General features: G+C 44.4%; 1 protein-coding gene across 1 annotated transcript in view; it reads right to left on the bottom strand.

Annotated features, from left to right (window-relative positions):
* ppargc1a (peroxisome proliferator-activated receptor gamma, coactivator 1 alpha) overlaps positions 1 to 25790 on the bottom strand; it is a 183378-nt gene that overhangs the window by 19532 nt on the left and 138056 nt on the right. Inside the window, exons 10-12 of the mRNA XM_070863518.1 lie at positions 10586 to 10706; positions 10361 to 10482; positions 7627 to 7778 (exon numbers count right to left, since the gene is read on the bottom strand). Coding sequence (XP_070719619.1) covers positions 7627 to 7778; positions 10361 to 10482; positions 10586 to 10706 — 395 coding nt within the window. The remainder of the gene's footprint in view (positions 1 to 7626; positions 7779 to 10360; positions 10483 to 10585; positions 10707 to 25790) is intronic.

The raw sequence follows: 25790 nt of genomic DNA, 5'->3' as shown, positions 1-25790 counted from the left end.
GTGGCAGACTGATAAACATGTCAGATACAGCGCTCTCAATCAGGATGTGAGCATCATGGATGCTGCCCAGAAATTTCGCATTTACTGCCATTAGAATTTGCTGGTGGTCGACAATGAGTTACACATTCAGGGAGTGGAATCCCTTTTTGTTCCGAAAAACTTTGCATCCTGAAAAGATGCCAGCATGCAGATATGCGTACAATCTATTGCTCCCTGCACCTTGGGGAAGTTTGCAATTCTGGAGAATCCTCGAGTCCTCTCAGTCTGTGCCTCCCTGGTCATAGGGAAGCTGATAAAGTCCATCCTGCGTGTGTAAAGGGCTTCAGTGACCTGTTGGATGCAGCAATGTGTGGCATGCTGAGATATAGGGCAAATATCACCAGCTGAGACCTGAAAGGAACCCAATGCGTAGAAGGAAAGTGCTGCAGTGCCCTTGACCTCGACGGACAGAGTGGTCCTGATGGTGCTGGCAGGCTGCACATCTCCCCTGATGAGCTGGCATATCTCACTGATAACCTCTTTCCAGAAACGCAATCTCCTAAGGCAGGTGTTATCGGACAAATTCAGGTAAGACCGCTTCTCCCTGTAAGTGCATGGAGTGTAAGTACTCGTCCTCCTCAGCAGTCTGGCACCTCTTTGATTGGGCACATAATGATCTTGAATATACCTTCTGCCATCTCTAGTCTGCAGCATGTGCGTAGTCATCAAGCGTGGCTGAGAAATTACGGGCCCCATTACCATAACAATCAATATTATATCTATTGTTCACAAACAATACATTTACCTAATAAAACACCTAAAATAAATTCAAATTGTCCACAGTATGATAAGATGTTTGTTCAGGTGTTCAAATCACCTTAAAAGAACTCCAGAGTACATAAAAGCTCCCCAGAAGTTGAAGCAGTCTTTTATATGAACTGACCTCCGACTTACAAAATGGCGTCCATACCGCTGGGTTTAGTTCAGGTGAGAACAACTTTTTCTCCGTTTTTTTTCGGCGACCGATATTTTCGGCGATATGTAGCCGAGGTGCCGAAAGTAACGCTCAGCGATATTATGGGCGTTAGTTTCGCCCATTCTGATCTTTACGGCAAAAAAAGCGGGCGAGTGATATTATTAATTCTCGGCGTTAACTACATGCCAAAAGTAACGCTGGCCGATAAGTGGCCGTTAGTTTCCATTTTGTTGCTAAATGGGCGATGTCTGAGCATTATTCCTCATCTCAGCATTAAAATGGACATTAAGTGGGCGGTATTCATGAAAAAAAAGTCTAACCCATAAAATTGAATGAAATCATCTCCACAAATGTTTCAGCTAATATAACAAAAAAATGATTTGGAATTTTTTTTCCCAAAATAACCTAGTCGAAAAATCCCAGTGAGGTAGGTATTCCAATGAAATATGTTAGATATCAATCTAGATATCAATCTGTCTTTCAGACTCAATATGGTGTGTGCCACATGCTTTGCTTAAATCCAGCAACTAGCTAATTAAACCAAAGTAAGGTTTTATTTCTCTTTTAACTATTCTCTTCCATTGGGTAATTATACATTGATCATGGAAAAGTGCTCCTGTTCTTTTATAGTTCCTTCTAACTGTAATATCTCACTTAAGCTCTCAGAGCTCAATGTAAACTCCCATGATTTTCGTTTAAACTTGCGCTGAAAAATATCTGATAGAAATGAAACTTTAAAACCCCTAAAATAACAGAGATCATATTTGGAATTTATAAAGTTATATCTTGTAATTTAAAGAGGAAGGAAAATCCTCTTTCACTCTCTTTCTCAAAAATTAAAGTGCTAGTGCAGCATGTTTTACTGTTTCTAAAATTGTCACGACTTTTGAAGGAATTTCATTTTCCCAGTCACAAACATTTGTGAGTGAGAATTTACTCAGTTGATAGGGATTAAGTTATGCCATTAAGTAGATACTCTGATGCTACATTGGTTTCTGAGGCACTGTGCTGGCTTCAACTGTCTTAGTGGAGCTGGCTCAGCATCATTCCAGTGCAAGCAACCTAGGATTTCTGTCTGCCAATTTTTTTGTATTTAATAATGGCATGAGATGTCACTACTACCAACTCTTAGTCTCCAAGATGTCCTCCCCCTGTACAAGCCATCTACACAGTAGCTGTGAGATTTCCTGTCCACTACATAGGATTACATAGGGCATATGGTACAGAAACAGGCCATTCGTCCCAACCAGTCCATGCTGGCATTTATGTTCCACTCGAGCCTTCTCCCCGTCTTTCCTCATCTAAATCTATCAGCGTGACCCTCTATTCCCTTTTCCCTCATATGCTTGTCTAGCCTCCCCTTAAATGCATCTATACTATTCGCTTTAATCACTCCTGAGAATGAGTTCCACAGTTTCACCACTCTTTGGGTAAATGAGTTTTTTCTGTATTTCCTATTGAATTTCTTGGTGACTATCTTACATGGATGATCTCTAGTTATGCTCTTCCCCACAAGTGGAAACATTTTCTCTGTGTCCACTTTATCAAAATCTTTCATAATTTTAAAGATCTCTATTAGGTCACCCTAACGAGATAATCTGTTTTTGTTCTGTTGATTGAGGGATAAATATTGGTCAGGACACCGTGGATAACTCCCCCGCTCTTCTTTGAAACAGTACCATAGGATCTTTTGCATCCACCTGAGGCAGATGGGGTCTTGGTTTAACATTTCATCTGAAAGGTGGCAGCTCTGACAGTGTAGCACTTCCTCAGTGGTGCAATGAAGTATCAGCCTAGATTTTTGTCCTCAAATCTCTGGAGTGGAACTTGAACCCAGGACCTTCTGACTCAGAGGCGAGGGTGCTACCAACTGAGCCACTGCTGACACTCATCCTCAAGATTCATAAGAACATAAGAACATAAGAATTAGGAACAGGAGTAGGCTATCTAGCCCCTCGAGCCTGCTCCGCCATTCAAAAAGATCATGGCTGATCTGGCCGTGGACTCAGCTCCACTTACCCGCCCGCTCCCTGTAACCCTTAATTCCCGTATTGGTTAAACATTTATCTATCTGTGATTTGAATACATTCAATGAGCTAGCCTCAACTGCTTCCTTGGGCAGAGAATTCCACAGATTCACAACCCTCTGGGAGAAGAAATTCCTTCTCAACTCAGTTTTAAATTGGCTCCCCCGTATTTTGAGGCTGTGCCCCCTAGTTCTAGTCTCCCCAAACAGTGGAAACAACCTTTCTGCCTCTATCTTGTCTATCCCTTTCATTATTTTAAATGTTTCTATAAGACAACCCCTCATCCTTCTGAACTCCAACGAGTAAAGACCCAGTCTACTCAATCTATCATCATAAGGTAACCCCCTCATCTCCGGAATCAGCCTAGTGAATCATCTCTGTACCCCCTCCAAGGCTAGTATATCCTTCCTTAAGTAAGGTGACCAAAACTGCACGCAGTACTCCAGGTGTGGCCTCACCAATACCCTGTACAGTTGCAGCAGGACCTCCCTGCTTTTGTACTCCATCCCTCTCGCAATGAAGGCCAACATTCCATTCGCCTTCCTAATTACCTGCTGCACCTGCAAACTAACTTTCCTTCAATTCCGCTGAACTCTCCTTGTGCCACTAACAGTTCTCTTTTTTCCTGGGTTTGAGGGCAGCTAGCTAGGGTCCAGTAATGGTGGAGAAGTGATCACATGAATAATTTGCTTGATCACTTTTGAGAAACATGGAGTATTTATGCAAAACTTTCCTTCAATTAAATGAAATAGATGGCTCGAGCCCATGGTGGGGAAAGGTATACACTACTCATGAAAAGAGTCAAACATCTTTAGCTCATTTGTGTTATTCTTTTACTTCTATGGCGCTCCTACTGGAGTGTTTTCACCTCAAACCTGACCTCCTAACATGAACTTCATGCCTCCTTCATCATTCATTCTCCAACGTGATGTCACCTGTCAGGCAAAGGTCTAAAATCCACATTCTTTTCACCCTCACCTTAGTTGGCCAACTTCTCCAAAATTCAGGTCATCAACCCCAGAAATATATTCCACAGCTCTGTTTGTAAGTAAGAATAAACATGATTCCATTTGTGTGCTTCTAACCATTGAGGAAATATTTTAAATTAGCTATTGCAATTGTTCTTTAAATTATGTTCTAATTGGTGTGAGTGTATACAACAAAAAGTATTAAGTAATTGGCTTGAATACCATTTGCAATTAATTTTACTACAGTAGGCGTGGGCATTGTGTTCGTATCCAAATTATGAAATTGAAAATAAGGCATTTTTAATTATTCAGTTACAGTACTTACAGAAACTTAATTGTTTTAAAATGACAGTAAAAGGAAGGCTTAAGATGGATTTTTCTTGTTGAGTTTCAAAGGAAAATGAGAAGAAGCATTTTAGCTAAGTTTTCAATAACGGCCTGACAACATTAGAAGCATTTGTTATTATTCTTACAGTTCAATATGAGTCAGTTTAATACTTATTTTCTTGACATTGTTTGGTGCCATTTATAAAGTTACTGTTGTGCTGCTGACATTCTCTGAAAACTGTAGACTGCACAGATTTGGAAGCTGTTTTCATACACCTCAACTAACTCCAAATTTATGATTTATTTAATGTCACTTGTGTAAACTTAAAATTAATGGGTTGAATTTGTGTCTGTCTGTTTTATTAAGTAGTGCATTTAGGAAAGCATAGTGCAGACCATTTAGTACAATAACATACTATTTTTGAAACATGGGAAGAGAAATTTGACTAGCACCCAAAGTGGACGCAAAGTCAGCAGAGCCTGAAGCCCAAGCCAAATTCAGCTTCGGACCTCATTTAAATGCCACCAGCGAGCTGCAGGTGCCAAATATGTAGGTCAGGTCTGGGGGGTGGGGGGGGGGGTGATATCCCGGGCCGGGCAGTGGGCTGATATCCCGGGCCGGGCATTGGGCTGGCAGATGGGCCGAATTTTTATTTGTGAGTCCAGGAGGAGCATTTCTGCTTCTCCTGGATCCACAAAAATAAAAAATTAAAATTTATTATGCCTTTTGATTGTGTAGCCTCCAGCAGTCCCTTTAAAGACCATTGGTTAGGCCGTCCAAGTCCTGGTACAACTAGGTGGGACATACGTGGTGCAAGCTCTGCTTAGTTGTACCTGAATTTTGCATTTGGGGTTCTAAAACCTGCGTAGGGCCCTGATTTGCATATGTAATGAGGCTAACGCTTGTTTCAAATGGGTGCCCAGAATGATTAAAAATCGCACAAGGCAATATGGCATCTGGCGCATGTCAGATCCAGATCGGGCGCGAGGTGAGTCCGGAGGGCTGAAGTCCATTTTATGGGTGCAAAGCGGTATAGTCATGGGGCATAAATAAGTTGTATTTATGCCTCATGATCATAAATTACATATATACTAAATCATTAACATGAAATACAACTTAGACATACAAATATACAAAAAGAAAGTTGATAAGGTTCATCAGACCTTTCACATCCAGTCCATGGTGCAACCTTGCACACTGTTCACCCACTCCCTAATTATGCTATCTCCTGGAAGAGGCAAAAAGAAGAAAATCTGCAACCTATTCAGGAAAGTCTTGGAAATTCCTCTTTGTTTTCCTAAGGCAATTAGGCAAGACTCTAGGAGACCATGGTTGCCCACGACTCATCACAATTACAACTGACTAGTGACTGACCCTCTATAACTGGAAATATCCTCTTCTCTCATGAACTAGTCAAGTTCTTTTTTAAGGAATTAGTGAGGAATCTCACCGCATGTCTCAGCAATTTGTTACCGAGGGTAATACAACTGGCTTTTCACCTGACTCTTTGCCTACAGATTTTAAACCATGACCTCTGGCCCCACCAACCTTATTCAGTTCAAATCTAGTGCCCTCATTGTTTTAGAAACAAAACCTATTCCCTCCATGCCTGCATTTCTCCAAAGTAAATCACCCTAAATCTTGGAGCCTGCCTCATAACTAAGAGCGCTAAGATTTGGTATCATTCTGGTCACCCTCCTTTGCAGCCTTCCCAGTGCCTTGATATCCTTACGATTTGTGGGAATGAAATCTGAACACAATACAGACGTACCTAATATACTTTATATAACCTAAGTTGAATACTCTTGGATTTGTAAATGGACCTAGCAGGACAACCTAAAACACTATTTGCTTTTCCTAAAGCCATCTCACACTATTTGTGTACTTTCAATGAGTGATCATCTACTACCCCGCAGTCTTTTTCTTTATCCCTTAATGGAAACCCTGAATGATGCAGACATGCCTGGAATTTCCTATTCCCAAGTGAATAACACCGCACGGTCCTTATTAAATCATGTCTGACACACATGAATGCATTCACCTACCTTATTTAAATTGGCCTGAAACCTATCTATTTAATCTGAATTAACTGGGCAACAGCCAGGAGAGGGAGCATGGATACTGCAGTGCTGGACAGCCACGAGTTCTTCAGCCAGCGGTCCTGTCAGGGCAGGCAATTTCAAAATTAAACATTTTGTCCCCTTTACAAGAGGGTTAATTCCCTCACAATGCCAGAATTTACTTTGGGGGTACAGGCCAAAACACAGGACTGGACCCCATGTTTGGCATGTTAAGTCCGGTGTACAGACTGCTTAGTGTGACCCAGGCCGGGGTAAGTCCTCTGGACCCACTGCCTCTGGCAACAGCGGCCATGTTCTGGATGGACCGTGGCCTGAGGTTTCATGCCAACAGATCATCCCAGAAACTTCAAGCAGTGGCTTAGAGATTCCAAACCTGCAGCCCCTGCACAGGCCAGGACCCTGTATATCCAGGTCCTGGCACAATTTCTTGCCCGTTTGCTGTACTCCTGGTAGATTTGTGCTGGGATTGTGCTGCTCGGGACACAAATTTTCAGCTGCAATATATTTCACTTATTAACCATATCTTTATGTTCAAGCATAACCTACCCTGACAATCCTTCAAAGGCCCAATGACCCTTGGTTGTTCACTGACTCACAACCAAAGCCTTGCGATCAATACGCCGATTATCCACATTCCTAATACTGCCTTTCCTTAGTCTCAGCTGCTTTTTATAATTATCCTTTTTTCCTTGACAAATGAACCTTTTATACATAATGGAATACTTTTGAGGGGTTAATTTCTCCATGAATATCCTTAATTAGCCATTTAGGTTTCACTACCTTGAACCCTCCTTTTATTCCTAGGGCTATACAAGCCTTTATCACTGATATAAAAAACTAACATTCCTACTATTATCAGTTATTCTTGCCCAACAGCATAGCATAATGTGGCTTTCCTAAATCTTACCTCTTAAGTGAAAATTTAGCCCTACTAAAACTAGCTAAATTATTGTTGGATTTTTGTTGCAATCAAAGAATCTGCCTGCTAACGTCTGTAAGTCCACTCAATATGTGAGTCAAGTTTTGACATATGCAAAGCCTCGGTATGAGACAATTTTGTCCAGGAAGCAATGTCACATAAATCTCTAGTGCCTCATTATGCTTTTCTATTGCAAATGTGAGAATTTGATGATATTAGCCAAACCAACATTTATGAATAATTAAAGCTAACTGCATAAAAACAATAGTGATTCAAAATCACATTTATTTCAGATGTCTACATTGTCTGAGAAAACACTAGATATATTGTATTGCAGTGTAATCTCACCTAGATCTGCATAGTTAGACTTGTAGAACTGTCTACGACCACCAAAGCACAATTCAAAAGGGGGCTCATTAGATCTTCGCAAAGTGTGTCCATTCTCAAGGGCAGCAAATGCATCACAGGTGTAACGATACGTGATGAAACCATAGTTGTCACTGGAAAGAATTGGAGCAAAAATAATGCATGTCACTCACTGCAGCAAATCTCACAAATTATAAATTAGACATAGAATATAATAAGGTGGGCTTCCATTTGTCAGCTATTAAAGAAAGAAATTCTTTCATCTATATAGAAATATCTTAAAGTGCTTCACATACATTGAGTCACTTTGAAGTGCTTTTAAGATTGTTATTTAGGCAAACATGGAAACTACTTTTCAAACAGAAAGATCCCACAAACAGCAATGAAATGAATGACCAGTTAGATCGTGTTGGCTGAGGGAGGCATTTTGCACAGGACATTGGGAGAACGCTCTCCTCTTTTTAAAATAGTGACATAGAACATGGGATAGACTGAATAAACAAGATTTTTTGACCTGTGCACATTGGGGTCGATTTTAACTTGTTTCGTCTGGCATTAACTGTTATATATGCAGACTATAGATATGCTCTCTGTGTAGTCACTGTATAGTTGCATAAGATGGAGACTTGTTTACCTGATGTACTATCAATAAGGTTTACACTGTGTATATACATGCTGGCACCACAAGAGGGTGCAACTGGTGGAGACCGTGGTTTCCTGTCCTGGTGGCAGGGACTCTATAAAAGGGGAGCCACCATGAGGTTGCCTCACTCTGGAGTTTGGAATAAAGGACCAAGGTCACTACAGTTTGAGTACAACACATAGCCTCGTGGAGTCATTCATAGGTACATTACAGACATAATATTAATGGAGCAGTAATGGCCTTAAAATGGAGACAGTAACCCTGACAGTTTGAAAGGGTCCTACAGCTGGATTCCCAAAATGCCTGCCTGTTTTAGGTGGTAGACCAACTTCAAAATGTAAATCAGAGTCTTATTTTAGATTGCAAATGGTTGGAACGTGAGGTGTGCAAACTCCAACCAGTTTCTCGGGCGATGGAGCTGAAGAGGCCCAGTCAAGTTATGAGTGACATTACAGGCAACTCTCGATTATCCGTACACGGATACAACGGGAAGCCGTTATAACGGGATTTAAAAAGACAGCTCCAAATAATTTGGAAAAATCGCCTTCCAAACACTGTGCTCATTTGTATTTGCTCATTCTCTCTCTCACACTCTCTCTCTCTCTCTCTCTCTCTCACACTCACACATTCTCTCTCTCAACACTCTCTCTCTCACCGTAAAAATCATCCTCCTCTGCTCTTGCTTTGCTGGTGTGTGTGTGTGTGTACGCGCTGCTGCACTGGGTTCCAGGCACAGAACCTGTAACATGCATGCTGGTAATGTCCATCTTTTGTTACTGTTTGTAGCTGATTGTATTGATTCATTAAAGTTTTAACTTATAAATGTAAACTCGCCCTAACGATTGTATTTATTCATTAAAGTTTTAACTTTAAAATGTAGACTCACCCTAATGGAAAAATTGTTTACCCGGAATACCCCCGAGGGACCTCGATAATCGAGAGTTGCCTGTATTTTGGTGCCAGCTGAAGGAGCAGGAATGCATCTCCAGGCTGCACAAAAAGAATCTGGGCCTTAATCTCCACGATTGTAGCCATGCACTTACCTCGATGGTGGCCAAGGTGATTCAATATTGACCAGCCTTAATCCGGTGAGCTGCATCGCGAGGCTGGTTTGGTGCCCCACATCTCGCCAGCTCGATGTAAATGAGGCCACATGCACAAATGATCTGTGGGCATGCTCTGCCGATTAGTCACCCACAAGTCAATATTGATCCCACTGACTCTAAAGTTATGGGCATCCTTCCAGTTCCACTCTGTTCATACTACGTCTAAGGTTCTATACTAGGGGGCTGAAATTCAGCTTCCCGATAAGGCCTGTTGCCGCCGGAAAGCGGCAGCCACGCGGCAGTGTCGAATGGCCGCCGATTTGTAGTTGAATAGCCGCCGCTCGTGAAATTCTCTCCGGCGGTTTTTCTGGCGGTCACTATATCCTGAGAAAATATTCCGGCCGCCGCTCGGTGCCCCCGACAGATTTTTCTGTCAATGCACTGTGTTTGCACTATGTGTAAAATGGTGGTGCAGCCTCCATTAAAGGGGAGGACCTACTGCCGTGGCTGTCACCTTATTTTGTTTTGTCGGCCGACTGCCAGGTCGGCCTGACAATTATGCCCCTGGGTTCAGCCGGGCCACCAACAGGCAGCCTGGCACTCCCTCTTGGATGCCAGGCTGCTGGCCCGGCTGAAGCCCTTCCTGGTGGCCCAATGGACCTTAACTGAAGGGGAGAGACGTGTTGACGCACCAGCAGGATGACCTCACCAGTCCGGCGCTGATGACCGACAGTGGTGGAGTCTCCGTCCAGCCTCCATTATGATGGTATCACTCTTCCCGCCCCCACTTCCGCCCCCATTATGATCGACTTCTGCCCTGCTCCAAAAAAAAGGGCAAAGAGCTGAATTTCGCAAGATGGGCCGCCACATCCATTGCGGCGGCCAAAACACACCAAAAACGGTAGGGGCGATCCGTTTCCAGCCAGGGTGAATTTCGGCCCCTAGATCTACTATCTCAAAACAAAACCAGATTTTGTATATTCAGGAGCACATTTACTGTGTGAAGTGTAAAAAAACGTAACCTTACCCATCTTCACGCAAATGGACAGTGCACTCTTCAATTTCACCAAAAACTTCAAAGCGTCTCTTCAGTTCTGTACGTGTTATGTCTCCCCTGACTTTTCCCACATAAATAACACGGCGTTCCTCCTGGAGAGATTTAAAAAATATCTTTATAAGCTAAAAGGTCATGTTTCTTATATTTACAGCATAGCTAAATTAGGAAATAAAAGAGAGCTACTACAATGCTTACAATTGCCTTTTGCCTTTGTCGTTCCCTTTGCTTTGCTCTTTCAAATTCACGTTTCTCATAGTCTCTTCGATATTCCTCCCTCTTCAGCCTCTCATTTTCATATTCCTCATAGCTGTCATACCTGAAGAAATTTAGTATGTAATAAGAAAATTCAAAATGTTAACAGTCAAACTTGTGCATGCGGCGTTTTATATAGAAACAGGCTTCGTTTGATATTGATGACCTTTTCTTGTTCCAAAATATTCTTCAGTTCTTACTGAATCTCAAATAATTAAGTGTGCTTCAAAGCTGGATGTAGATACTCATAGCAGTGGTGAACTTCCTCGGGACTTCTCCTACTCAACCAACATAACTTCGCTGATAGCCTCGTTCACATACATAAGCGGAGTTTCTGCCAAAGATGCAGAAGCAGAGCGGAAGAAGCCCTGAGGAAATTCCACTAGATAAATCTTCAGAGTGACATTAAAGTATTTAGCAGCTTTTGGAATGTAATGTTTGCTTGAAATTCACACTAAGGCGTGTGTATTTCTCAAAAGACTGAGGCGAAGGTTCGCAAGCCACGATCCCGGCAGTTACCCTACAATTGCGTCCTGCCGGTGCCCTCCAGTATTGATCCTGCCAGAGTTTGCGGGGACAGTACGAAGTGACTTCATTTACATGGGGTTAGTGGGCACTCATGCAACTAGAGGTGCATCTTGGGGGTCTGTCTATCCCATGTTGCCAGAAACTCCAGTGCCTACCAGCTAGCCGGAGGGGTGGGAGGGCCCAAGCTCACCCTCTCCCAGGCCTCATTTACAGCTCAGCTCCCTTTGGTCCCTTCGAAAAGGGGGCAAATGCTGAAACTTTCTGTCTAAAAAAAATTGACCAGCTTTGTGAGTCCAGGCTGTTTCCTTGACCTGGTGCACCCCACCCCCTCCCCTTCCCCTTCCACCTCTTCCCCTCCCCTCACCCCCTCTCTAGCCCCTCCCACCCTCCTTAGTGGGTCCTACTTGCACTCACGTGCATGGCTCAGAGATTCAAGTTCCAAAATAATTGGGCCTTGGAGGGTGACGTAGGCAAATGTGCATTGGCAGAATTTCACCTCGAGGAAAGTGGAGTCCAAGATGCTGGTTCCCTCTGGTGTAGAGAATTCCCTTTACTCCAGTTGAAAGAGTGGCAGACAGTTGGTTTCTGCTGCTTTGTGCTATACACAAAGATTTCCATAATGGGAGCTCAAGTTAACTAATCCTTTTGATTTTTCCTTTATTCCTGGCTGCCCCCAACTGATCACCTAGCTATTAGTCATTTACAGAGCAAGAAACTGTCGGTATGAAGCTGCATTCTACCCTTCCACAGGACAATTTGTTGGAACACCAACGAGCAGCATCGCTGCACATGTCAGATACTCGCTACTGTAAATCAAATACTAGGAGTTGTTTTAGCACCTTCTATCTATGGTTTACATGCAATGCACTAAAACTGTAATTTTCACATCGCAGCAAAGCATATTTAATCATATTGTCACGGTGAAATTTACAGTATTGATCAAACACTACAAAAGTAGGTCAGGTACACAGGACAGAAAATAACCTGCAAAAAAACTTCAATTAATCTTCACAACACCTTCTCATAATTTAAGTTAAGGTGCTGAACCAGCAGATACCCATCACCAACTTACACAGCAGCGGTTTTACTGATGTCTTGAATTGCCAAAGCAACTTTGCTCCATGACATCAGTGTATGAACCAACATATATGTAAATATTTTGGGCTAGAAATTCGTTACCCAAGAAATGGGCAGTGTTTAGACTAAAAATGGTTTAGTAGCCCCAACTGAAAACTCATTAAAATGATTGCAGTCATGAATCTAGTCTAAAAACCCAAGCTCATTGGCAGTCTAATTGTAAGTCCTGATTACCACAGGCTTTTTTCACTATTTAAAGGAGAGGTTCATTGATGCTGTAGCACCTCATTCTCAACATTGTTGGGTGTACAGCTGCCTCAATAATCCTAAGAAGAAATAATTGGTAAAATAATGGGACTAAAGGCGGACAAGTCCCCTGGACCTGATGGCTTGCATCCTATGGTCTTAAAAGAAGTGACTGCAGAGATAGTGGATGCATTGGTTGTAATCTACCAAAATTTCCTGGATTCTGGGAAGATCCCAGTGGATTGGAAAACGCAACTGTAATACCCTTATTTAAAAAAGGAGAAAGCAGGAAACTATAGACCAGTTAGCCCAACATCTGTTGTTGGGAAAATGCTGGAGTCTATTATTAAGGAAAAAGTAGCAGGACATTTGAAAAAGCATGATTCCATCAAGCAGAATCAATATGGTTTTATGAAAGGGAAATCACATTTGACAAATTTGCTGGAGTTCTTTGAGGATGTAACGAGCAGGGTGGATAAGAGGGAACCAATGCATATGGTGTATTTGGATTTCCAGAAGGCATTCGATAAGGTGTCACATAAAAGGTTACTGCACAAGATAAAAGTTCACAGGGTTGGGGGTAATATATTAGCATGGATAGAAGATTGGCTAACTAACAGAAAACAAAGAGTCAGGATAAATGTGTAATTTTCCAGTTGGCAAAAAGTAACTAGTGGGGTGTCGCAGGGATCGTTGCTGGGTCCTCAACGAGTTACAATCTATATTAATGACTTTGATGAAGGGACCGAGTGTAATGTAACAAAGATGGGTGAGAGAGCAAATTGTGAGGAGGTCACAAGAAATCTGCAAAGGGATATAGACAGGCTAAGTGAGTGGGCAAAAATTTGGCAGATGGAGTATTATGTGGGAAAACGTAAGGTTATCCACTTTAGCAGAAAAAATAGAAAAGCAAATTATAATTTAAATCGAGAAAATTTGCCAAGTGCTGCAGTACAGAGGGACCTGGGGATCCTTGTGCATGAAACACAAAAATTAGTATGTGGGTACAGCAAGTAATCAGGAAGCCAATTGGAATACTGGCCTTTATTGCAAGGGAGATGGAGTATAAAAGCAGAGAAGTCCTGCTACAACTGTACAGCGCAGCCTTCGGTCGCTTGAAGAAGAGAGTGTTCAAAGATCAGGCCCTCAAATCTGGCACCAAGCTTATGGTTTACAGGGCTGTAGTGATATCTGCCCTCCTGTATGGCTCAGAGACATGGACCATATACAGTAGACACTTCAAATTGCTGGAGAAATACTACCAACGATGTCTCCGCAAGATCCTGCAAATCCCCTGGGAGGATAGACGCACCAACGTCAGTGTTCTCGATCAGGCCAACAACCCCAGCATCGAAGGACTGACCACACTTGACCAGCTCCATTAGGCAGGCCACATTGTCCGCATGCCGACATAAGACTCCCAAAGCAAGCACTCTACTCGGAACGCCTACATGGCAAGCGAGCCCCAGGTGGGCAGAGGAAATGTTTTGAGGACAACCTCAAAACCTCCTTGATAAAGTGCAACATTCCCAACGACACCTGGGAGTCCCTGGCCAAAGAACACCCTAAGTGGAGGAAGAGCCTCGGGGGTGGGTTTCGTCGCCAAGAGCATGCAGAAAACAAGCGCAGGCAGCGGAAGGAGCGTGCGGCAAACCAGAGACCCCACCTGCCCTTTCCTTCAACGACTGTCTGCCCCACCTGTGACAGAGACTGTCATTTCCGTATTGGACTGTACAGTCACCTGAGAACCCACTTTTCGAGTGGAAGCAAATCCCTCAATTTCGAGGGACTGCCTATGATGATGATGGTGAAGCCACACCTAGAGTACTGCATACAGTTTTGGTCTCCGTATTTGAGGAAGGATAAACTTACATTGGAGGCTGTTGAGAAGGTTCATTAGGCTGATTCTGGAGATGAGGGGGTTGACCTCTGAAGATAGGTTGATTAGGTTGGGCCTATATTCATTGAAGTTCAGAAGAATGAGAGGTGATCTTAACGAAATATAAGAAAATGAGGGGTTTCGATAAAGTGGATGCACAGAGGATATTTCCACTCGTAGGCTAAACTAAGACTAGGGGACATAGTCTCAGAATAAGGGGCTGCCCATTTGAAACTGAGATGATGAGGAATTTCTTCTCTCAGAGTGTTGTATATCTATGGAATTCTCTGCCCCAGAGAGCTGTGGAGGCTGGGTCATTGAATATATTTAAGGCGAAGATAGACAGATTTTTGAGTGATAAGGGAATAAAGGGTTATGGGGAGCAGGCAGGGAAGAGGAGCTGAGTCCATAATCAGATCAACCATGATCTTATTAAATGGTGGAGCAGGGTCGAGGGGCCAAATGGCCTACTCCTGCTCCTATTTCTTATGTTCTAAGAAGAACAAGCACAAGGAGAAGGACCAGCTACTAACAAATCGTGATGGTCGATCGTCGCCCCAGGGAGAGACCCAGAGGCACTCCGAAGAAGCTTTGGGGGCTTTTGTTTTCGCAGTCGAGAGAAGGCGGGTGGTCCTGTACCCACCATTTGTCCCACACTATGTGCAGAGAGTTGGCACAACACGTGACGGGCAGCACTGTGGTCCCCAAGACCCACTCCCAGTACAGGAAGAAGTTTAACAAACTCACGTAGGTGGTCAGGGAGAGTGAATGCTTCAACTAATGCTGCATACCACCATCTGTACCACAAGCTTCACGCACTGCTCAATGCACCACATCCTGAGCACTCACCCACCAACAATCTTTACCGAGCAACACTCACACCTGCATCTCACATCTTGCACACAATGACAGCGATTCAACTATGGCACACACAACACCCAAACACATTGCACCATACTCACTCTAAAACTTTCCTTTCTCTTGCAGGCCAAGGTAGTTCACACCTGGCATTAGCAGGAGTAGACAGGCAGGGCCAAGCCCATATTGAGCAGCTGAACCAGCTGGAGAGTAGAGTGCTGGAGATCTATGGCCGCCAGGTCGTGGGCAACATGGCCACTAGTAACGTTCACGCATTTGAGACCAACAACGGTATATTGATTCCTATTCTTTCTTCTCACATCCAACTTCCCCCTAAGCCCACAATCTTTGCTGACTTTCAAGCTACTCACGTTGTATGCATACATTTCTGCCTTCCTGCTCGCCTCCCCTCATCATAACCCAACTCTTGTGTCTTTCTGCTTTCAGGTAATCAGTAAGCACCTGAGCGGCCTGTCCCTGAGGGCACCGCAGAGAGTGAGGTAGAGAAGAGGAGAAGGAAAACATAGAAACATAGAAAATAGGTGCAGGAGTAGGCCATTCGGCCCTTTGGGCCTGCACCACCATTCAATAAGACGGGCACCCCTTTTCTGCTTTCTCGCCATACTCCTTGATTCCTTTAGCTGTAAGGGCCATATCTAATTCCCTCTTGAATATATCCAATGAACTGGCATGAACAACTCTCTGCGGTAGAGAATTTCACAGGTTAACAACTCTCTGAGTGAAGATGTTTCTCCTCATCTCGGTCCTAAATGGCTTAGCCCTTATCCTTAGACTGTGTCCCCTGGTTCTGGACTTCCCCAACATCGGAACATTCTTCCTACATCTAACCAGTCCAGTCCTGTCAGAATTTTATAGGTTTCTATGAGATCCCCTCTCATTCTTCTAAATTCCAGTGAATGCAGGCCCAGTCGATCCTGATATGTCAGTCCTGCAATCCCGGGAATCAGTCTGGTGAACCTTCGCTGCACTCCCTCAATTGTAAGAACGTCCATCCTCAGATTAGGAGACCAAAACTGAACACAATATTCCAGGTGAGGCCTCACCAAGGCTCTGTACAACTGCAGTAAGACCTCCCTGCTCCTATACTCAAATCCCCTAACTATGAAGGCCAACATGCCATTTGCCTTTTTCACCGCCTGCTCTACCTGCATGCCAACTTTCAATGACTGATGTACCATGACACCCAGGGCTCGTTGCACCTCCCATTTTCCTAATCTGCCACCATTCAAATAATATTCTGCCTTTGTGTTTTTGCCACCAAAGTGGATAATCTCACATTTATCCACATTATACTGCATCTGCCATGCATTTGCCCACTCACCTAATCTGTCCATGTCACCCTGCAGCCTCTTACCATCCTCTTCACAGCTCACACCACCACCCAGCTTAGTGTCATTTGCAAACTTGGAGATATTACACTCAATTCCTTCATCTAAATCATTGATGTATATTGTAAATAGCTGGGGTCCCAGCACAAAGCCCTGCGGCACTCCACTAGTCACTGCCTGTCATTCTGAAAAGGACCCGTTTATCCCGACTCTCTGCTTCCTGTCTGCCAACCAGTTCTCTATCCACATCAAGACATTACCCCCAATACCATGTGCTTTAATTTTGCACCCCAATCTCTTGTGTGGGACCTTGTCAAAAGCCTTTTGAAAGTCCAAATACACCACATCCACTGGTTCTCCCTTGTCCACTCTACTAGTTACATCCTCAAAAAATTCCAGAAGATTTGTCAAGCAGGATTTCCCTTTCATAAATCCATGCTGACTTGGATCGATCCTGTCACAGCTTTCCAAATGCGCTGCTATTTCATCTTTAATAATTGATTCCAACATTTCATCTTTAATAATTGATTCTATTGATGTCAGGCTAACCGGTCTATAATTCTCCGTTTTCTCTCTCACTCCTTTCTTAAAAAGTGGTGTTACATTAGCTACCCTCCAGTCCATAGGAACTGATCTAGAATCGATAGACTGCTAGAAAATGACCACGAATGTCTCCATTATTTCTAGGGCCACTTCCTTAAGTACTCTGGGATGCAGACTATCAGGGATTTATCAGCACTGGTGATTTATCAGCCTTCAATGCCATCAATTTCCCCAACACAATTTTTCCTGGCTAATAAGGATTTCCTTCAGTTCCTCCTTCTCTTGAGACCCTCGGTCCCCTAGTATTTCCGGAAGGTTATTTGTATCTTCCTCCATGAAGACAGAACCAAAGAATTTGTTAAATTGGTCTGCCATTTCTTTGTTCCCTATTATAAATTCACCTGATTCTAACTGCAAGGGACCAATGTTTGTCTTCACTAATCTTTTTCCCTTCACATATCTATAGAAGCTTTTGTAGTCAGTTTTTATGTTCCCAGCAAGCTTCCTCTCATATTCTATTTTCCCCCTCCTAATTAAACCCTTTGTCCTCCTCTGCTGAATTCTAAATTTCTCCTAGTCCTCAGGTTTGCTGCTTTTTCTGGCCAATTTATATGCATCTTCCTTGGATTTAACACTATCCTTAATTTCCCTTGTTAGTCACGGTTGAGCCACCTTCCCCATTTTATTTTTACGACACACTGGGATGTGCATTTGTTGAAGTTCATCCATGTGCTCTTTAAATGTTTGCCATTGCGTATCTATCGTAACCCTTTAAGTATCGATCGCCAGTCTATTCTAGCCAATTCACGTCTCATACCATCGAAGTTATCTTTCCCTAAGTTCAGGACCCTAGTCTCTGAATTAACTGTGTCACTCTCCATCTAAATAAAGAATTCTACCATATTATGGTCACTCTTCCCCAAGGGGCCTCGCACAACAAGATTGCTAATTAGTCCTTTCTCATTACACATCACCCAGTCTAGGATGGCCAGCCCTCCAGTTGGTTCCTCGACATATTGGTCCAGAAAACCATCCCTAATATACTCCAGGAAATCCTCCTCCACCGTATTGCTACCAGTTTGGTTAGCCCAATCTATATGTAGATTAAAGTCGTCCATGATAACTGCTGTACCATTATTGCATGTATCCCTAATTTCTTGTTTGATGCTGTCCCCAACCTCACTACTACTGTTTGGTGGTCTGTACACAACTCCCATTAGTGTTTTCTGGCCTTTGGTTTTCCGCAGCTCCACCCATACAGATTCCACATCATCCAAGCTAATGTCCTTCCTTACTATTGTGTTAATTTCCTCTTTAACCAGCAATGCTACCCCACCTCGTTTTCCTTTCTGTCTATCCTTCCTGAATGTTGAATACCCTTGGATGTTGAGTTCTCAGCCTTGGTCACCCTGCAGCCATGTCTCCGTGATGCCAATTGTATCATATTCGTTAATAGCTGCCTGTGTAGTTAATTCATCCACCTTATTATGAATACTCCTCACATTGAGGCATAGAGCCTTCAGGCTTGTCTTTTTAACACACTTTGCCCCTTTAGAATTTTGCTGTAATGTGGCACTTTTTGATTTTTGCCTTGGGTTTTTCTGCCCTCCACTTTTACTTTTCTTCTTTCTATCTTTTGCTTCTGTCCTATTCTACTTCACTCTGTCTCCCTGCATAGGTTCCCATTCCCCTGCCATATTAGTTTAACCCCTTCCCAACAGCACCAGCAAATACTCCCCCAAGGACATTGGTTCCGGTCCTGCCCAGGTGCAGACCGTCCGGTTTAATAAGAACATAAGAATTAGGAACAGGAGTAAGCCATCTAGCCCCTCGAGCCTGCTCCGCCATTCAATAAGATCATGGCTGATCTGGTCGTGGACTCAGCTCCACTTACCCGCCCTCTCCCTGTAACCCTTAATTCCCTTATTGGTTAAAAATCTATCTATCTTTGACTTGAAAACATTCAATGATCTAGCCTCAACTGCTTCCTTGGGCAGAGAATTCCACAGATTCACAACCCTCTGGGAGAAGAAATTCTTTCTCAACTCGGTTTTAAATTGGCTCCTCCGTATTTTGAGGCTGTGCCCCCTAGTTCTAGTCTCCCCCACCAGTGGAAACAACCTCTCTTGTCTATCCCTTTCATGATTTTAAATGTTTCTATAAGATCACCCCTCATCTTTCTGAACTTCAAAGAGTAAAGACCCAGTCTACTCAATCTATCATCATAAGGTAACCCCCTCATTTCTGGAATCAGCCTAGTGAATCGTCTCTGTACCCCTTCCAAAGCTAGTATATCATTCCTTAAGTAAGGTGACCAAAACTGCACGCAGTACTCCAGGTGCGGCCTTACCAATACCTTATACAGTTGCAGCAAGACCTCCCTGCTTTTGTACTCCATCCCTCTCGCAATGAAGGCCAACATTCCATTCGCCTTCCTGATTACCTGCTGCACCTGCAAACTAACCTTTTGGGATTCATGCACAAGGACCCCCAGGTCCCTCTGCACCACAGCATGTTGTAATTTCTCCCCATTCAAATAATATTCCCTTTTACTGGGTTTTTTCCCAAGTTGGATGACCTCACACTTTCCGACATTGTATTCCATCTGCCAAACCTTAGCCCATTCGCTTAACCTATCCAAATCTCCTTGCAGCCTCTCTGAGTCCTCTACACAACCCGCTTTCCCACTAATCTTAGTGTCATCTGCAAATTTTGTTGCACTACACTCTGACCCCTCTTCTAGGTCATCTATGTATATTGTAAACAGTTGTGGTCCCAGCACTGATCCCTGTGGCACACCACTAACCACTGATTTCCAACCGGAAAAGGACCCATTTATCCCGATTCTCTGCTTTCTGTTTGCCAGCCAATTCTCTATCCATGCTAATACATTTCCTCTGACTCCGCGTACCTTTATCTTCTGCAGTAACCTTTTGTGTGGCACCTTATCGAATGCCTTTTGGAAATCTAAATACACCACATCCATCGGTACACCTCTATCCACCATGCTCGTTATATCCTCAAAGAATTCCAGTAAGTTAGTTAAACATGATTTTCCTTTCATGAATCCATGCTGCGTCTGCTTGATTGCACTATTCCTATCTAGATGTCCCGCTATTTCTTCCTTAATGATAGTTTCATGCATTTTCCCCACTACAGATGTTAAACTAACCGGCCTATAGTTACCTGCCTTTTGCCTGCCCCCTTTTTTAAACAGAGGCGTTACATTAGCTGCTTTCCAATCCACTGGTACCTCCCCAGAGTCCAGAGAATTTTGGTAGATTATAACAAATGCATCTGCTATAACTTCCACCATCTCTTTTAATACCCTGGGATGCATTTCATCAGGACCAGGGCACTTGTCTACCTTCAGTCCCATTAGCCTGTCCAGCACTACCCCCCTAGTGATAGTGATTGATTCAAGGATCCTTCCTTCCCACATTCATGTGACCAGAAATTTTTGGCATGGTTTTTGTGTCTTCCACTGTGAAGACGGAAGCAAAATAATTGTTTAAGGTCTCAGCCATTTCCACATTTCCCATTATTAAATCCCCCTTTTCATCTTCTAAGGGACCAACATTTACTTTAGTCACTCTTTTCCGTTTTATATATCTGTAAAAGCTTTTACTATCTGTTTTTATGTTTTGCGCAAGTTTACCTTCGTAATCTATCTTCCCTTTCTTTATTGCTTTTTTAGTCATTCTTTGCTGTTGCTTAAAATTTTCCCAATCCTCTAGTTTCCCACTAACCTTGGCCATCTTATACGCATTGGTCTTTGATTTGATACTTTCATTTATTTCCTTGGTTATACACGGCTGGTTATCCCTTCTCTTGCCGCCCTTCTTTTTCACTGGAATATATTTTTGTTGCGCACTATGAAAGAGCTCCTTAAAAGTCCTCCACTGTTCCTCAATTGTGCCACCATTTAGTCCTTGTTTCCAGTCTACTTTAGCCAACTCTGCCCTCATCCCACTGTAGTCCCCTTTGTTTAAGCATAGTACGCTTGTTTCTGACACAACTTCATCATCCTCAATCTGTATTACAAATTCAACCATATTGTGATCACTCATTCCGAGAGGATCTTTTACTGGGAGATCGTTTATTTTTCCTGTCTCATTACAGAGGACCAGATCTAAGATGGCTTGCTCCCTTGTAGGTTCTGTTACATACTGTTCTAAGAAACAATCCCGTATGCATTCTATGAATTCCTCCTCCAGGCTACCCCGTGCGATTTGATTTGACCAATCGATATGTAGGTTCAAATCCCCCATGACTACTGCCGTTCCTTTTTCACATGCCTCCATTATTCCCTTGATTATTGCCCGCCCCACCATGAAGTTATTATTTGGGGGCCTATAAACTACGCCGACCAATGACTTTTTCCCCTTGCTATCTCTAATCTCCACCCACAATGATTCAACATTTTGTTCATTGCCGATATCATCCCTCACAACTGCCCTGATATCATCTTTTATTAACAGAGCTACCCCACCTCCTTTCCCTTCTTGCCTATCTTTCTGAATCGTCAGATACCCCTGTATGTTTAATTCCCAGTCTTGGCCACCTTGCAACCATGTTTCTGTAATGGCCATCAAATCATACCCATTTGTAATGATTTGTGCCATCAACTCATTTACTTTATTTCGAATGCTGCGTGCATTTAGGTAGAGTGTTTTCATCCTAGTTTTTAAACCATGATTTTTAGTTTTGACCCCTCCTGCAGCCCTTTTATATTCAGTGGCCCTTTTTGTTTCTTGCCTTTGGTTTCTCTGCTCTCCACTTTTACTCATCTCTTTTCTGTCTTTTGTTTTTGTCTCCTTTTTGTTTCCCTCTGTCTCCCTGTATTGGTTCCCATCCCCCTGCCATATTAGTTTAACTCCTCCCCAACAGCACTAGCAAACACTCCCCCTAGGACATTGGTTCCGGTCCTGCCCAAGTGCAGACCGCCCAGTTTGTACTGGTCCCACCTCCCCCAGAACCTGTTCCAATGCCCCACGAATTTGAATCCCTCCCTGATGCACCACTGCTCAAGCCACGTATTCATCTGTGCTATCCTGTGATTCCTACTCTGACTAGCACGTGGCACTGGTAGCAATCCTGAGATTACTACTTTTGAGGCCCTACTTTTTAATTTAGCTCATAGCTCCTTAAATTCGTCTCGTAGGACCTCATCCCTTTTTTTACCTATGTCGTTGGTACCAATGTGCACCATGACAACTGGCTGTTCTCCCTCCATTTTTAGAATGTCCTGCACTCGCTCGGAGACATCCTTGACCCTTGCACCAGGGAGGCAACATACCATCCTGGAGTCTCGGTTGCGGCCGCAGAAACGCCTATCTATTCCCTTTATGATTGAATCCCCTATCACTATCGCTCTCCCACTCTTTTTCATGCCCTCCTGTACAACAGAGCCAGCCACGGTGCCATGAACTTGGCTGCTGCTGCTCTCCCCTGATGAGTCATCTCCCTCAACAGCTCTCAAAGCAGTGTATCTGTTTTGCAGGGGGATGACCAGATGGGAACCCTGCACTACCTTCTTTGTACTACTCTTGCTGCTGGTCTTCCATTCCCTAGCTGGCTGTGGATCCTTCTCATGCGGTAAGACCAACTCACTACACGTACCACTTATGTCATTCTCAGCATCGTGGATGTTCCAGAGTGAATCCACCCTCAGTACGTTTGTACTGGTCCCACCTCCCCCAGACACCACGTAGACACCGCGTCACTGCATCTGTCGCTCACAGACACCAGGTCAAATATTGGCACTACTCATTTATTAGAGGCTAATGTATTGGTAGGATCAGCACAGGGTGAGGCACCGGGCACGAGTGGGCTGCAGCAAGGCCAGGGGGAAAGGGTAGCTTGGGGGCCAGCTCCCCTGAGGGCAGGTTCACACGCAAGTTCTGCTCCACAGGACTCAGATGAGGACCTTGATGGTGAGGTCTTTAGATGAAGAGTGATGGACATGCACACGGAAATGATAGGTTGCAATAGTAAGGCTGCAGAGAGCCTCTCGGCATCAGCAGTGAGCGTGGAGGAGTCCACCTCCAAGATTGCATTAGGCTCTGCGCAGAGCATGGCGCCCATCATTTCCAGTGTCCAAATGATGGTACACTCTCAGAGAGACTCCCAGACCTGATGGCATGCATGAAGAGCGATGTCACAGCTTCCATTGCAGCACATACAGAATCAACCCAACTTCCTAATGTTGCAGCGGAAGCTCAGTCTGCTCTCATGCAGTCTCTGCTTGGTGGCATCCAAGCTCCGGCTGCTCTTATGCAGTTTCAGCATGATGCCACCCAAGCTCTGTCTACTGCCATCCTGGCTGAGTCTACTACCGTCAATTGGGGCTTTCACGGTGTAGCAGCAGGCCATCAAATCTGTGCTCCAACAGATTGCTCGGAATGCTGTGGTGCCAAGGGAGTGGCAGTGGGTCTGTGGAACAGGAACCTGCTGTCCTCTCTCAGGATGAAAGCATTCCTGCTCCCACCACTGCCACTCTGCCATTGCATTTTTTGTTGCCTGTCATCCAGCCAGTCCAGACTGCTGCCATGCTTGCTGAGGTGGTGCAGTCTACAGCCAGGCATTCTAGGTCCAGAGCTGGTTGAGGCCATCTGAAGTCTCCCGCATGGTAACTCAGCAGTCTTCCACTAGCCATGCTGCACTGGAGTAGGAAAAGGCACACGAACGACAGGCACTAAGGGATTGCACAAGGTTGATTAGTGAATAGTGATGATGTAATATGTGTATAGCTACATTTATTAATTGTGTTTTAAATCTTTTGTAGTGTCTCTCATTTCAGCTTTGCACCCAGGAGGACACTGTGATATGGCCTGCGACACGGATGCCAGGATTGAGATGTGGTGAGCAACGGGGATCTGGGGTTCCATTCAGTCGAATCAGAGTCTAATGAGCCAGTCATGGGCCACCCATGCAGAAGGCTGATTGTCTGGCAGCCTCCTCCCTCCCTCCTGTTCCTCTCCCAACTCATCCTCCTCGCCCTCATCCTCCTCCTGAGTTGGTCCCGCAATCCCTGGTGGCAAGGGCTGTGCCCTCATGATGCCAAGTTGTGGAGCATGCAGCAGACCACCACGAAATGGGACACCCGTTCTGGCGAGTACTTGAGGGCTCCTCCCGAGCAATCAAGGCAGTGGAACCATTGCTTCAGCACCCTGATGGTCTGCTCGATGATGTTCCTGGTGGCAGCATGGCTCTCATTAGATGAGTGCTGGGCACGAGTGTTGGGGTTGCGGAGGGGAGTCATGAGCCACGTAGAGATTGGATCGTCCTCGTCTCGAGCAGCCACCCTCAAGCTTGACGTGGTGGCTGGATGAGTGCTGGCACACAAGTCTGGCGCAAGATGAAGGGATCATGGCTGCTGTCAGGATAGTGGGCAGTGATATTAAGGATTCGCTGTATGTGGTCGCACACCAACTGCACATTAAGTGGTAGCTTTTGCAGTTACAGAAGATCTCAGGATTGTTATGCAGTGCCTGCAAAGCCACATGGGTGCAGTCAATGGCTCCCTGCATCATAAGGAAGCCCGCTATCTTGGCAAAGCCACATGCATGCTCGTCCAACTTCTCTCTGGTGACCGGGAAGCCAATCTGGTCCCTTTTCCTGGTGTAGAGAGCCTCAGTGGCCTCTCGGATGCAGCGATGGACGGCAAACAGTGAGATGTTAGCTATGTCTCCTGTTGCAGACTGGAAGAATCATTAGCGAAGAAATTGAGTTCCATGGTGACCTTGACTGCCACTGAGAGAGGTGTTGTCACCCTGGTCTGAGGCTGGAGGTCGGAACCGCCATCAGATGGCAAAGTTCTGTGACCACCTCCGTGGTGAACCAAAGCCTCCTAATACACTGCTCCTTGCTTAATTGAAGGTAGGAGAAGTGCTGTCAGAAGAGCCTCAGAAGGTAAGGCCTCCTGTTGAGAGCCCTGATAGCCTTCCTCCTTCCTATGCACACATGTTGCCATCTTTCTCGCTGTTTTTGCTCCCTCCACCATAGAACCTGGAGGGCGAGGTCGACTGCCAGTACAGCCCCCATGACTTTTAGGAAGTGTTGTAGTTTGAAGCGTTTCAAAAATAATCAGGGAGTTTTGTACTTGCCAGACCACTCCCTAATACCAAATAACCTTGAAATATCTAAAGAAAACTCTTGCAATAGCAGGAATTAGCACACAGCCACTCAAACTTCAAAACCCTGTCAGGTACGAGTGATTGGTGATGAGTCCTTTAAATAGCATCATTGAAGACAGCTTCCTGCCGCTGCCGCCACTCTACCTGTCGTTGCTTTCTCCAGCCGGTAATTTCAATGTTGATAAGAGGCTCCCGAGGTATGGGAAATGGTCCACGTTGTCGAGGGCCGCGCTGTGAATCTTAATGGCTGGGGGGCAGTGCTGTGCGGTGAGGACAGGCTGGTGGAGGACCTTTATCTTATGGATGTTAAGCGTAAGGCCCATGCTTTCATATGCCTCGGTGAATATATCGACTATATTGAGAGCCCCGATGGCCTTCCTCCTTCCTCTGCACACATGTTCCCATGCGGAGATTCAACATCGCCTCCAGTGTGCCAGTGCTTCCCTCGACGAATGTCTGTCCTACCTGTGGCTCTCGTTTGGAATGTTCAGCCACCAAAGAACTCATTTCAGGAGTGGAAGCAAGTCTTC

Source organism: Pristiophorus japonicus, chromosome 2 (genome assembly GCF_044704955.1).
Source record: "Pristiophorus japonicus isolate sPriJap1 chromosome 2, sPriJap1.hap1, whole genome shotgun sequence".
NCBI classification, from domain to species: Eukaryota; Metazoa; Chordata; class Chondrichthyes; family Pristiophoridae; genus Pristiophorus; species Pristiophorus japonicus.
This window is presented reverse-complemented; position numbering and strand designations above follow the sequence as displayed.